The sequence below is a fragment of the Denticeps clupeoides genome, unplaced genomic scaffold (assembly GCF_900700375.1).
Source record: "Denticeps clupeoides unplaced genomic scaffold, fDenClu1.1, whole genome shotgun sequence".
In the NCBI taxonomy this organism is placed as follows: domain Eukaryota; kingdom Metazoa; phylum Chordata; class Actinopteri; order Clupeiformes; family Denticipitidae; genus Denticeps; species Denticeps clupeoides.
This window is the reverse complement of record NW_021630094.1, coordinates 23,297-34,973: the sequence shown is the minus strand read 5'-3', so window position 1 is coordinate 34,973 and position 11,677 is coordinate 23,297. Positions and strand designations below refer to the sequence as shown.

At 42.0% G+C, this 11,677-nt stretch overlaps 1 protein-coding gene and 1 pseudogene across 1 annotated transcript; one reads left to right on the top strand and one right to left on the bottom strand.

Moving 5' to 3' along the window:
* The first annotated feature begins 586 nt into the window (after positions 1-586).
* On the top strand, positions 587-5,223 carry LOC114783383 (SWI/SNF-related matrix-associated actin-dependent regulator of chromatin subfamily A containing DEAD/H box 1A-like; annotated as a pseudogene).
* Positions 5,224-5,869: 646 nt separating this feature from the next.
* LOC114783387 (perforin-1-like) lies at positions 5,870-11,104 on the bottom strand. The gene is made up of 3 exons (XM_028968860.1): positions 10,554-11,104; positions 8,723-9,247; positions 5,870-7,381 (listed from the first exon to the last, which is right to left on the bottom strand). The coding sequence occupies exons 2-3, from the start codon at positions 9,241-9,243 to the stop codon at positions 6,361-6,363; spliced, it is 1,542 nt and encodes a 513-aa protein (XP_028824693.1). The 5' UTR covers positions 9,244-9,247; positions 10,554-11,104; the 3' UTR covers positions 5,870-6,360.
* Positions 11,105-11,677: the final 573 nt, after the last annotated feature.

The window sequence follows — 11,677 nt, the reverse complement described above, 5'->3', positions numbered from 1 at the left end:
TTAATTTCATTGTGTTTAAATGCCCTTTTTTGATCTGTAGTTATCTTATATATCATCTTATATAGTTCTGTATTGAATTTGAACAAAATTAATTTGAATTAAATTGCTATTGCTTAATTGTCACGGGCGATGGCGATGGGCGTGACAGGAACAGAAAGCAGGACTTGCCGTTGATTTAATATGAAACAAAGGCACTTCATACAGGACTACATGCATCAACACAGACAGACAAACAATGACCCGGTGAAGACTAGCCATGATAGGATTAAATTCAAGCAAATACAGGCGAATACAATTTGGAAAAGACAACATGGACACCTGAAAACTCTGTTCTGGCACGCAGATCCGGAGTACCCCAAAGTCACCCTGTGACATGAATATACATTAACTGCAAAAGCACTTCAACTGAGTTGATTCTACTTTTACACATTACGTGAATGTTATCTGCTGACAAAATATGAAATACTTTTGTCTGAATACTTTCCACACCCACTTTTCCAGAGACTCTGCCCAGATTCAGGGGAAAGAAGATCTGGGAGCACTGGTCTAGGGACTGCTAGGGATTGCTGCCCCGTCTCGTCCCTCCATGTGTTGCCCTCAGGAGTCTGTGTTTGATAAGGAGAACGGCCTGTCCCTGGACCTGTGTCAGGCTGTCAGGTGGTGCAGAAAGAGAGGCAGGTGGTGCGCCAGCTGATGGGCAAGTGTGAGGGAATCTGGGGTCATCAAGAGGGGCTTGTGCTCCATTAAACAGCTATCAGTCCTCAATCGCAGGTATGAGTCCACTTGTGTCCTGTTGATCTCTGATGCCGCTCATGTTTGGTGAAGCAGGAAGTCGTGTCAGTTTGGACGGAGTCAGTAGAACAAATATGTCTTTTTCAGATGCAATCATTTCTAATCTTGACGATAGATGGTCTGGCAAATTTATAATTATTTTAAATAACTTTGCCAGCTTCAAGATGCAGCCTTACCAGCTCATTGGTCTAAAGTGGCTCATTCTCCTTCATCAGAACAAGTTGAGTGGCATACTAGCAGATGAGATGGTGAGGTTTTTTTTTTATGTTTTTGGGAATAATGCTACTCCCATTATTAATTCATTACAAACATGTGTTCAAATGCATACAGAAATTTTAATATAAAATCAAATACATGGATTTGTTTAATCCGAATAATAGGCCTGAATAAATACTTCCTGAATATCGATGTCAGGGTGGCCTAGCGGTTAAGGAAGCGGCCCCATAATCAGAAGGTTGCCGGTTCGAGTCCTGATCCGCCAAGGTGCCACTGAGGTGCCACTGAGCAAAGCACCGTCCCCACACACTGCTCCCCGGGCGCCTGTCATGGCTGCCCACTGCTCACTCAGGGTGATGGTTAAATACAGAGGACAAATTTCACTGTGTGCACCGTGTGCTTTGCTGCTGTGTATCACAAGTGACAATCACTTCACTTTATCACTGTTGAGCTGTTCATAACGTATCATCCATAGTATAAAACTGACAAGCTTGTATGTATTTAATTTCCCCTTTGCAGGTATTACCTCACCATCGGGAATGAAAGTGACCGCAGTCTCTTCCTCAAGCTGAGCTACGCCGTATTTGATGAAGGTCACATGCTGAAGAATATGAGCTTGTTGCGTTAGTGTAAGTGCATGTGTGTGCAGGCTGAGCTACTGGACAATAACAATGAATGATTTTACAGGCATAAGGGGTTGCACTTTAATTCATTTCTTTTTGACCTTCTTAAAACTACAAATCTAGTCCTAGGAATTATTAAATTAAGATGATCGTCGGTGATATTAACATATGAATAGCGGCTCTGCTGCATATCAAATCAAGCACTTTCTCAACCAATAATCAGCCAAGCACCAGCGGCCAAAGAATTACAGCTCTAGTTCCAAACTCATTCAACCAGCTTCTCTGAAGGTACGAGCAAAAATAGATTTTTTTTTGTGCCACGTGTGGCTGTAATAACGAGCGAAAGAAGATTCAATGCACAGAATTATGTTAGATTTTATTTTAGCATCTTGTATTCTACGAAATTTATTTTGACAAATAACGTTATTCATGTTACAGACCAGAGGATCTGTCTTCCCACCCCATATATATTGTATATTTAGTTCATTGTCTATAGTTCTTGATAAATTCTATACAAAATGCCTCAGTGTATGGACCTGCCCTCTCTATAATTATCTTTTCCAAATGAGCAGGTAAATGGATCTTCTTACTAAATATAAAAGTGACCCGACCCGTCATTTTTGCACTTTATCATTGTACTCTGCAATTGCTATTTATTTTTTGTCAGCCCTTTGTCTTGGGTAAATTTTGCTGTATTATTTATGAGATTTTTATTTGAGGCCTTGTTCATTTACTGTTTGTTTTAAAATAGAAAGTGCAATAAAAATGTCAATTAATAAAAAAAACTGGGAAATCTGGGAAACAATCTTACCGGGTTACAGTAAAAGCTCCTGTGTGAGACGTTGGGTTCGTTTCACCATGTCTGTCTGCAGGCACAGCACAGGCAGCTGTTGATGGGGACGCCAGTGCAGAACAATCTCCTGGGGCTCATGTCTCTGCTCAACTTTATCATGCCGTCCACGTTCTCCAGCAGCACCAGTCAGCTTGCAAAGATGTTCTCGTCGGTAAGAGCACAGTTTTTCTGAGGACTGCCCTGTAACTTCCTGTCAATGGTGGTTGTTTCTCAGAAATATCCAGAGGAGGAAAGCAGCTTTCACAAGGACCGCATCACCCAGGCCAAGTTCATCATGAAGCCCTTCATCCTTAGCAAGTAAGAGCCGGTCCTCATCCTACATGTGGTTCTCTTCACGTTCTCGTCCATCTGCACGCTCATTTTTGCTCTGCTTCATTATATTTTATACCTCCTGTGCCTTTTTGTTATTCTGTCAGGTTCTGAAGCAGCTGCCACCAAAGGAGAAGAGTGGAATTGTGTGGTATGAGTGACAGACAGAAGCAGCTCTACTCATCTTTGTACAGAAAGCTCAAATCCAGCAAGACTGAAGGAAACTATGAATGATCACATGTGGAGTTATGTACTTAACAAAAAGGGGAGACCTGGCCTCCACAGTCACCGGACCTGAACCCAGTCAAGATGGTTTGGGGTGAGCTGGACCGCAGAGTGAAGGCAAAGGGGCCAACAAGTGCTAAACACCTCTGGGAACTCCTTCAAGACTGTTGGAAAACCATTTCAGGTGACGACCTCTTGAAGCTCATCGAGAGAATGCCAAGAGTGTGCAAAGCAGTAATCAGAGCAAAGAAACTAGAATATAAAACATGTTTTCAGTTATTTCACCTTTTTTTGTCAAGTACATAACTCCACATGTGTTCATTCATAGTTTTTATGCCTACATTGAGAATCTACCAACGTAAATGGTCATGAAAATAAAGAAAACACATTGAATGAGAAGGTGAGTCCAAACTGAACTATATGAAGGTATGAAGGACTCCTGTTTTATCCTTATGTGCACGCATTTTCCTGTTAGCTTGGGAACCTTAGAGTGTTTGATCCACAGGGAGACAAAGTGGTTCTCTTCAGCCAGTTTACAATGGTGCTGGACATCAGAGAAATCTTCATGAAGCATCAGTATGTCCTGCTGGATGGATCCACGCCCATGGCCGACAGGTGAGTAAAGATGCCTCAGTTCAAGACTACTGTACTCAAGAGTTTTATAAGCATTTTTAATATCTTACTTTTTACTCCAGTACATTCTGCAAAAGGCCATTATTCTTAATAAAAATGGAACGGGTCAAAACTAAAAACACACAGCAAGTTCCTGACTTGCAGAAATGTGGAAACACATGACAGCAATATGTATAGATATCTGGTTTCTTTCTTCTGAATTTATGCAAAGTTCTTATTAGTCAATCTGATTTATTCGGTTTGTGCACAGGCATACATACATATGCAGCATAGTAAAGTAAACTCATTTGTTAACCAGTTTAATCCATTTAAGCATACCATCTTTCATCAAAGCTTCATTTGCTGTTTCTTTTCATTTTCGTGCACAGACCTGATGTGACTCAGTAGGATGAGTTCAGATTTTCTGTATGGAAGCTTTTAAATGTCTCCACGAGGTCTCCTCGTCCAGGCAATGGTCATCTCGAAACTCGACTATTGTAACTCTCTCTTGGCTGGAGCCTCTGCAGTCACCATAAAACCACTCCAGATGATCCAAAATATGGCAGCCCGCCTCATCTTCAATCAGCCAAAATACACCCATGTTACACCTCTTCTCACCCCTCTCCACTGGCTCCCGGTAGCTGCTCACATTGAGTTCAAATCCTTGATGCTGCCTACAGGGCTGTAAATGGAACTGCACCCTCCTATACACTACTAGCTAGCTCCTCTCAGATCTCCAAATTAAATGAGACTGAAAATTCCCTCTTCACGGGGTCTCCGATCCCAATCAACTCTGTTCTCCGTTGTTGTCCCTGGCTGGTGGAATAATTTGCCCGGCTCCATTCGACTAGCCGAGACTACCACCACCTTTAAGAAGCAGTTGAAAACACACTTATTCAAAAAGTATTTGAGACAAATCTAACACTTACACACAGCACAAAATAATAATAATAATAATAATATATATACATTTTTTCTTTGTCTAGCACTTAACAATCTCCGAGCATGATCTTTGCTGACAAGTTAGGCCTTATCGGGGCTCTTAGTTTTTGTAAACTCAAAATCTATAGAAATAGAACGAGAATTGCTGGTGTCTTCCTCCTGTAAGTCGCTTTGGATAAAAGCGTCTGCAAAATGAAGTAAAGTAAAGTCTCCACCTGTTTACCCAGGATTGGACTCATTGACAGCTTCAACAATGACAAGGAGATCTTTGTGTTCCTGCTCAACTCGAGCTGGAGGCCAGGGAATCAACCTGGCGATAGCCAATATTGTGATCCTGCACGACATCGACTGCAACCTGTACAATGACAAGCAGGCCATGTTGGTGCTGGAGAACTTGTGACGTTTTCCATTGTGTGACATCATTTGACATCATTTTTATGTTAATTGTTTTAAAAATATGTGTTCTGGATTTCAAAGTATACTGCTGTGTGTTTCAGAACAGTGCAGGTAATAAAGCTGGTGAGTAAGGATACGACTGAGGACTGCATGCTGCGCGTGGGCGAGGAGAAGCTGGAACTGGAACAGTGCATGACTGCTGCTGAGCAAGGTGGGCACGGGCAGAAATATAGTGCAAACGGCACCATCCATTAACATGTTCTGCAGAATTCACCAGTTTGTCATGGAACATGAATTTGTGTCAATGAAGTTGAGGATTCAAGTTTGTCAACTGGAAGGTTGAAGTCAGCTAGGAGAGTTAAATGGAGAGATTGCTGAACAGAGTGTTGAAGTCACCAATAAAGGTTCCATGTGACCCCAGAGGGCGATTAGAAGGATGTTCACCTGAGAATAAACTGAGACTTATGGAACTCAAAGGAAGAAATTTTAAGATGTGTGAGAGGCAGTAAAGTGAAGGACCAATTTGAGACAGTAAGAGGCCAGTACCACCACCTCTCCCAGTATTCAGTTTTTTGCAAATTCTTTGTTCCACTGTGGAAATAATTCGGATGTTAAACATTGATTCTGTATGACTTTACCCAAGGTCTCTCGCGTCCTCACTTTGAGAATCAAAAATCACTAAATGAACAAATCACTCTGTTGAATGGGTTCTAGTGGTGAGGCCGTGAACAAGGAAGTGACATAGTTAGTGAAGGCACGCCTTGATGAACAGTGACAGTTGCAAAAGGAATTGCAATTCGGTCATTCGTTATTCTATTTATTATTAAAAATGTTAAAATTGGACATTGAATTTGAATAAATGTTCAGAAAACCCATGGCATGACGGAATGCAATTCAGTGATTTGTTATTCTATTTTTATTCAAAATACTAAAATTAACTAAGGATTACATCAGCATTTTGCACATTGAATTGCAAAACGAAACATCAAATTACATGCTCAGATTGAATATAGAATTGACAGTTGCATGCTCTGATTGAATATTGCATTGCCAGTTGCCAACTGAATTGCCATTTGAATTCTTGTGCTTAAAATCTTCCATACAACTTGCAATGAATCCAATGAAGTATCACATCCTCCATGGTTAACCCTTGTGCCCTCTTCAAGGCATTTTTTCAAATGTTTTTGACATTTGGCAATTCTGGTCATGTTTGAGCTTGTAGCACAAATTTCTCTAGGAAATCTAATTTTTAACCAAATGTTTGAAACTGCAATAAAATGTTAAAATCTGCAATAAAATCCTCATACATCAATTTGCAACCTTTTATCATGGAACAAATGTTGAGACCCTTCCTGGCTAATGCAAGTCTCTGAAGAGACGGTCCATAACCTGTTATGGTTTGGGTGAGTATTTCTCACACCTGTATCCTGTCAGATAGGCGTCACATTGAGCGCTGTAGGTGAAGTACAGGACTCCTCTCTTCAGCTTGCAACCATGCGAGTAACTTCCGTTTTCAGGGAACACCACACATCTCCCTGCCATGTCGTTGTAAATCACATCAGTGTCCCACACCTCCAACACCAACTGGTGACCAAGGTCGATTGGTCCAAAGTCATAGCTGGCATTCCACATGGGGTTATTGTTGTTCTCAATGACCTCGGTCTCCTGGTACATCTGGTTGTACCAGACCTTCACATAGGCGTCTGTATCGGTGAAGGTGTCCGCCTTTAGGCCTGAGGCTCTGTGCACCTCCACGAACAAAGAGGCTCTGCCAGCCCGAAGAGGACAGCAATTGTGGTCCAGGTTCGGTGACTGTACACACTGGTCTTGTTTGCGGTCCAGGGGAAGCATGTTCTCGTGTATGTAATCAGAAATGGCTGCCTTGAGGTTGGCACGGATTTCTAGGTCCTTCACCAGATGATGCAGGGAGAAGATGGCATAGGAGATTACTTCTGGATTCTCCTGCAGGCTGTTCATCCAGCTGGCGTACGCATCCGACGAACTTTGAGGAACCAGGATGTCGGGGATGTAGTTTTCTCCACCCAGAACCTCGATCTTGTGCGTCATGAAGCCCTGGTAAAATCCCATGCTCATGTTGTCCTTCAGAATGTCAAGGCACTTATTGGAAAAGGAAGTGTTGGCTGGGAGGAATCCCAGCACCAGTTTCAGTTCCAGGTTGAGGCAGTTCTTGATCTCAGTCTCAGTGAAGCCCTTGAGTGTTGCCAGGCACGTCCGGAAGGAAGTGATTCGTCTGAGTTTCCCTCCCAAGTGCACGTGGCGGATATAATGTGTGCCGTAGGTGTCAATTGTCCTACGGTACACTGCTTGGGTTTTCTCATCATACTGCTGCGGCAGTCTCTGGATGTTCTTGCTGAACTCAGAGCTCAGCTCTGGCTGATCCATTAGCCTGTAACTGCAGACAATAGTGGATTGAATTAGATCTTTCTTCCAAATCCCTATCTAGCATGCCTATTAGCACAAACAGTCATTAGGACATTACTGAACAATATAATTTGCTTATTATTTGTCTGGTTGGGAAAGGCCATTGGACCAGCATATCATTGTTTATCCAAAAAGGGACTTTCCAAACCACCTACCTGTCACCTGTTTCAAATTGTACTTTCAAGGGTGGTAACAGGAGAAATTATAAAAGGCAGGAGGCAAACTAAATCAAACGTATATTTGCTTCTAGATATGTACCCCTCTCAGGTACATATAATGATAAAAAAACAAAATTTCCATTATTGACTGCCCTGTGGTCACTTCCTCTCTGACTGCAGGTTTCACTTCACCATAATCAAATGATATTGAAATCAGCAGTTTCCTGTTCATTCACCCTAAATAACATTCTATGACCTAGTTCTGATTGCAGAACTGCCTTCTTTCTATATCTGCTTGCTTTATTTCACTGAATCACATGCGCTGCAGAGGAAACATGGTACATCTGAGCCCAGAAAGTTGTTAGGAAATTATACTGAGTCCACAAATTGCTGTGATTTGAACTGAAATGAAGCTTGCCATCAGATTTGAAGTGACAAAAGGACGGTTATTAATGGATATATCAATACCAGCCTAATCCGCACTGGGGTTGTGGGTGATGGAGGAAGGACTCACCCAGGGCAGGTGCCATCCCGCTTCCAGACACACACACACACACACACACCAGTCAGTCACCTGTCACTCACACTTACGGACAATTAAGAGTCTCCAGTCCACCTAGCATGCATGCCACTCGATGGCGGGAGGAAACCTGTGAACCTGGAGGAACGTCAACATGGAGAATGATGCGAACTGCACAGGAGTTGAACCCCAGATTCTGCACCTCTCTGCATAAATATACTATATCTTGACATGTTTGATGTTGTTTACATTTACATTTACATTTACAGCATTTACCAGACGCCCTTATCCAGAGCGACTTACAATCAGTAGTTACAGGGACAGTCTCCCTGGAGCAACTTAGGGTTAAGTGTCTTTCTCAGGGACACAATGGTAGTAAGTGGGGCCTGAACCTGGATCTTCTAGTGTGTGACCCAATAGGCTACTACGACCCCACTGATTGCAGAACTTTATTGTTTATTCATGTTCCCTTGGTGTTCTTCAGCTGATAGTCCTAGTTATTTCTGAATGGTTTTGTCAGGATTGGCTGGAATTGACAGGATTGACAGGTTTTAAAGGCAAGAGTACATATTATTTTACATGTTACAGTGCATAGCAAAGATATTTCTTAATTTTTTTACCTGTAATTATTTACCTGTAATACGTGCAGCTTATCTCATGTTGGGCGAAGGTTGCTTTGTCTACAGAGTTCTGAGACATGGCAAACATGGCAATGTCAGATCTACTGCCACCCAGAAGCCCCTGGCCAATGTTGTCCAGGCTAAGGTCCATCCTCCAGTTGTTGCTGATGACAGAGGAGGAGCTGCGGACCAGGGACCTGACCGAGTGGTGCAGGGCGCTGGACATCTGCTTGCTGCAGCGGCTGAATGAGCGCCAGTCCAGAACGGCGGAGGGCAGCTTCTGTACCTGGCCATTGAAGCGGTTCTGGCACAGCGTGCAGGTCTGGTTTTCCCTCATGTGAGCCTTCACATTGATCAGGTAGGCCCCGGTGCGACGCATCTTCACCACGTCGAATCCCTCCCCCGCCAGGTTGTATCCCGGCACAAACGGAGCTTTCTCACACTCAGAAGCAGAGCCTGTGCTGCAGGCCATGGATGCTTTCAAGACTGCTAATGAGAGGATACTTAGAATCGGCTGGAACGTCAGCATGTACATGATTCTGTATGAAAAGGAAAAATATTATTTGATATTAAATAAAAAAAAACTATATTTTTTATACACAAGTGCTTCTGGAATTTCTGGTGCTTAATTCTTCCATTATGTGATTCCCCAATTAGCAGCCATCTTATTGCACCGTTTTTAAAATATGTGGCATAATGACATTGATTCTAAAAATCTCAATGACAATCACTTCACTTTCACTTTGGCTTTTGGAGATTTTTAGAATTAATGTCATTATGCCACAGCTGGTATTATGAAAACGGTGCAATAAGATGGCTGCTGGTTGGGGAATCACATAATGGCCTCAGTGTTTAACAATCACTTCAATCGCCACTAAACAGGACAGGAAGGCAAGGAAAGTCACACCCTGGATACAGACTTTTGACCCACTTGGCAGTCAATCTAGAACCCTGCAGACCAAGTTCAGCCATCTCAGGACCAGTATCTTTTCCCTTGCCATCACCTAAACAGCTGAACTGTCACACTGCTAAACACCTACTGCATTGCAACTGCCCTGTATACTATAATTTTTATATTTCCTGTATATGAGATTAGACTATTAAGAACTATTATTGTTGTTATACTGTTGTATAAACTGTCAACTGGACGGTTGATTTCTTGTATTTGTTCACTCACATACTTGGCATCATCGTCAACACTCATCACAGGATGAGGGTGATCACCCACAATTACTCCCTATTATATTGCATTTCAATTTAGCCCCCAAATTTGTCACCAGTCTGGATGAATTTGTGACTGGTGCTAAGCTCAGGGTATGTCAGAGCCAAGGAACAGAATCATTAGCAGGTAGTGCAAAAAAAACAGCAGAAGAGCTATATAACCACAGACACCTTAACTCCATCATTTCATTCCTTTATTTGGATTGCTGTAAAATTGGAATGTTAATTCTATGTGAGGGTATATGTGTTTCAACCTTTGTTAGCAAGAGGACTTTTTTCCCCCTTTACTTTGGAGCTGAACACCCACTTGTTTCACATTTTTTTAAAGAGGCCTAAAAAAAATCACATTCCAACCGCCGGGGGCCGAAGGAACAACATCCTGCTGAGGACGTGCCTTTGTGCTTTGTTTTGTAGTCTGAATTATGTATGCTATTATTTATAATCACAGCCATAATCGGAATAATAAGCAGTCAAAACAATATTCATATCAACTCTCAATAAATACATAGGGAAAATTTTAAACAATGCATGGGAAAATAGCTTATAGAAATGAACACATCCACAAAAAAAAAGATATCTATATTTTTCTTACACCATGTTTTTTAGAAATGCATTCTCAGTTACCCGCTCAGTGCGTTCCCTTCTTGTTCTCTCTGGAATCGGTGACCTTGCAGAAAGGCTGCGGCTGCAGATGGTCTGTGTGGTGCGAGAGGTAATGTCTTCTGTGTTGGGAGCGGAGCGTTGTCCTCTGCCTCGCTTCTTTCTGTGGTCAGGCAGTACTCCTCGCCTCAGTGGCCTTGTTTTGATGGCCGTGGAATGAATGTATCAGCTCCCGCAGTGCTGTGGGGGAGGTTCTTAAGTATAGGGCTAGGTTGAATTTGTGCTGGATTTAGGTTTCATCTCACATTAAAAAATGTTCAGTCACTAATATCGTTAATATAAGTAACTATCATAATACAGACACACATATTTATTTTAATTCCATTTCATCTGTCTGTATTTAGTAGAGATTTTACTTTAAATACACAGATTCATATCCAGCAGTCTGTGGATTAAAGCCTGTAACTGTGTAAATAATTTATGGGCCCTGACAGTAATTCTTGGCCTTAAAAGCGAAAGTTGTACTGGACTGAAAGCATCACTGGGTGATAGTATCCTAGTGGGTAACACACTTGCCTATGAACCAGAAGACCCGGGTTCAAAGCCCACTTACTACCATTGTGTCCCTGAGCAAGACACTTAACCCTAAGTTGCTCCAGGGGGGACTGTATCTGTAACTACTGATTGTAAGTCACTCTGGATAAGGGCGTCTGATAAATGCTGTAAATGTAAATGTAAATGTTAGCAGCAAATGTCACATGCTGAGAAAACCCGAGTCAAAGCAGAGCAAGTAAGAGAAAGACGGCGTTCCACCCCATAGACAAGCACAGGAAATTACTTTCATTATCACTGCTCAAAGTCAACTACACTGTTGTTAGAGTTATACGTCGCCTGCAGATATTTTTTTTCTTCTGTTTGCTCACTGCTGCCAAGCTGTACAGTCAACACTTGACAACATGTTCACAACCATGCAGTCCCAATTCAATAGAGCTTCTTTATATGACACTGAATACGTTTAGCCCGGAGTTAAGATTCCTTTGTACATATACACATTATACATTCTAATAAATGCATAATTAAAAGTTTGAGAAAATCTCAGATTAGCACTGCACTGTGGGTAAACTATGTTTTAACCACTGCAATGTGTA

Bases quoted from the DNA above. Each gene is read 5' to 3' on its own strand.
- LOC114783387 (XM_028968860.1), bottom strand. From the start codon at position 9,243: ATGTACATGCTGACGTTCCAGCCGATTCTAAGTATCCTCTCATTAGCA. The intron at 7,382-8,722 runs GTAAATAATTAC...TATTGTCTGCAG, and splicing joins ATAAGCTGCACGTATTACAG to TTACAGGCTAATGGATCAGC.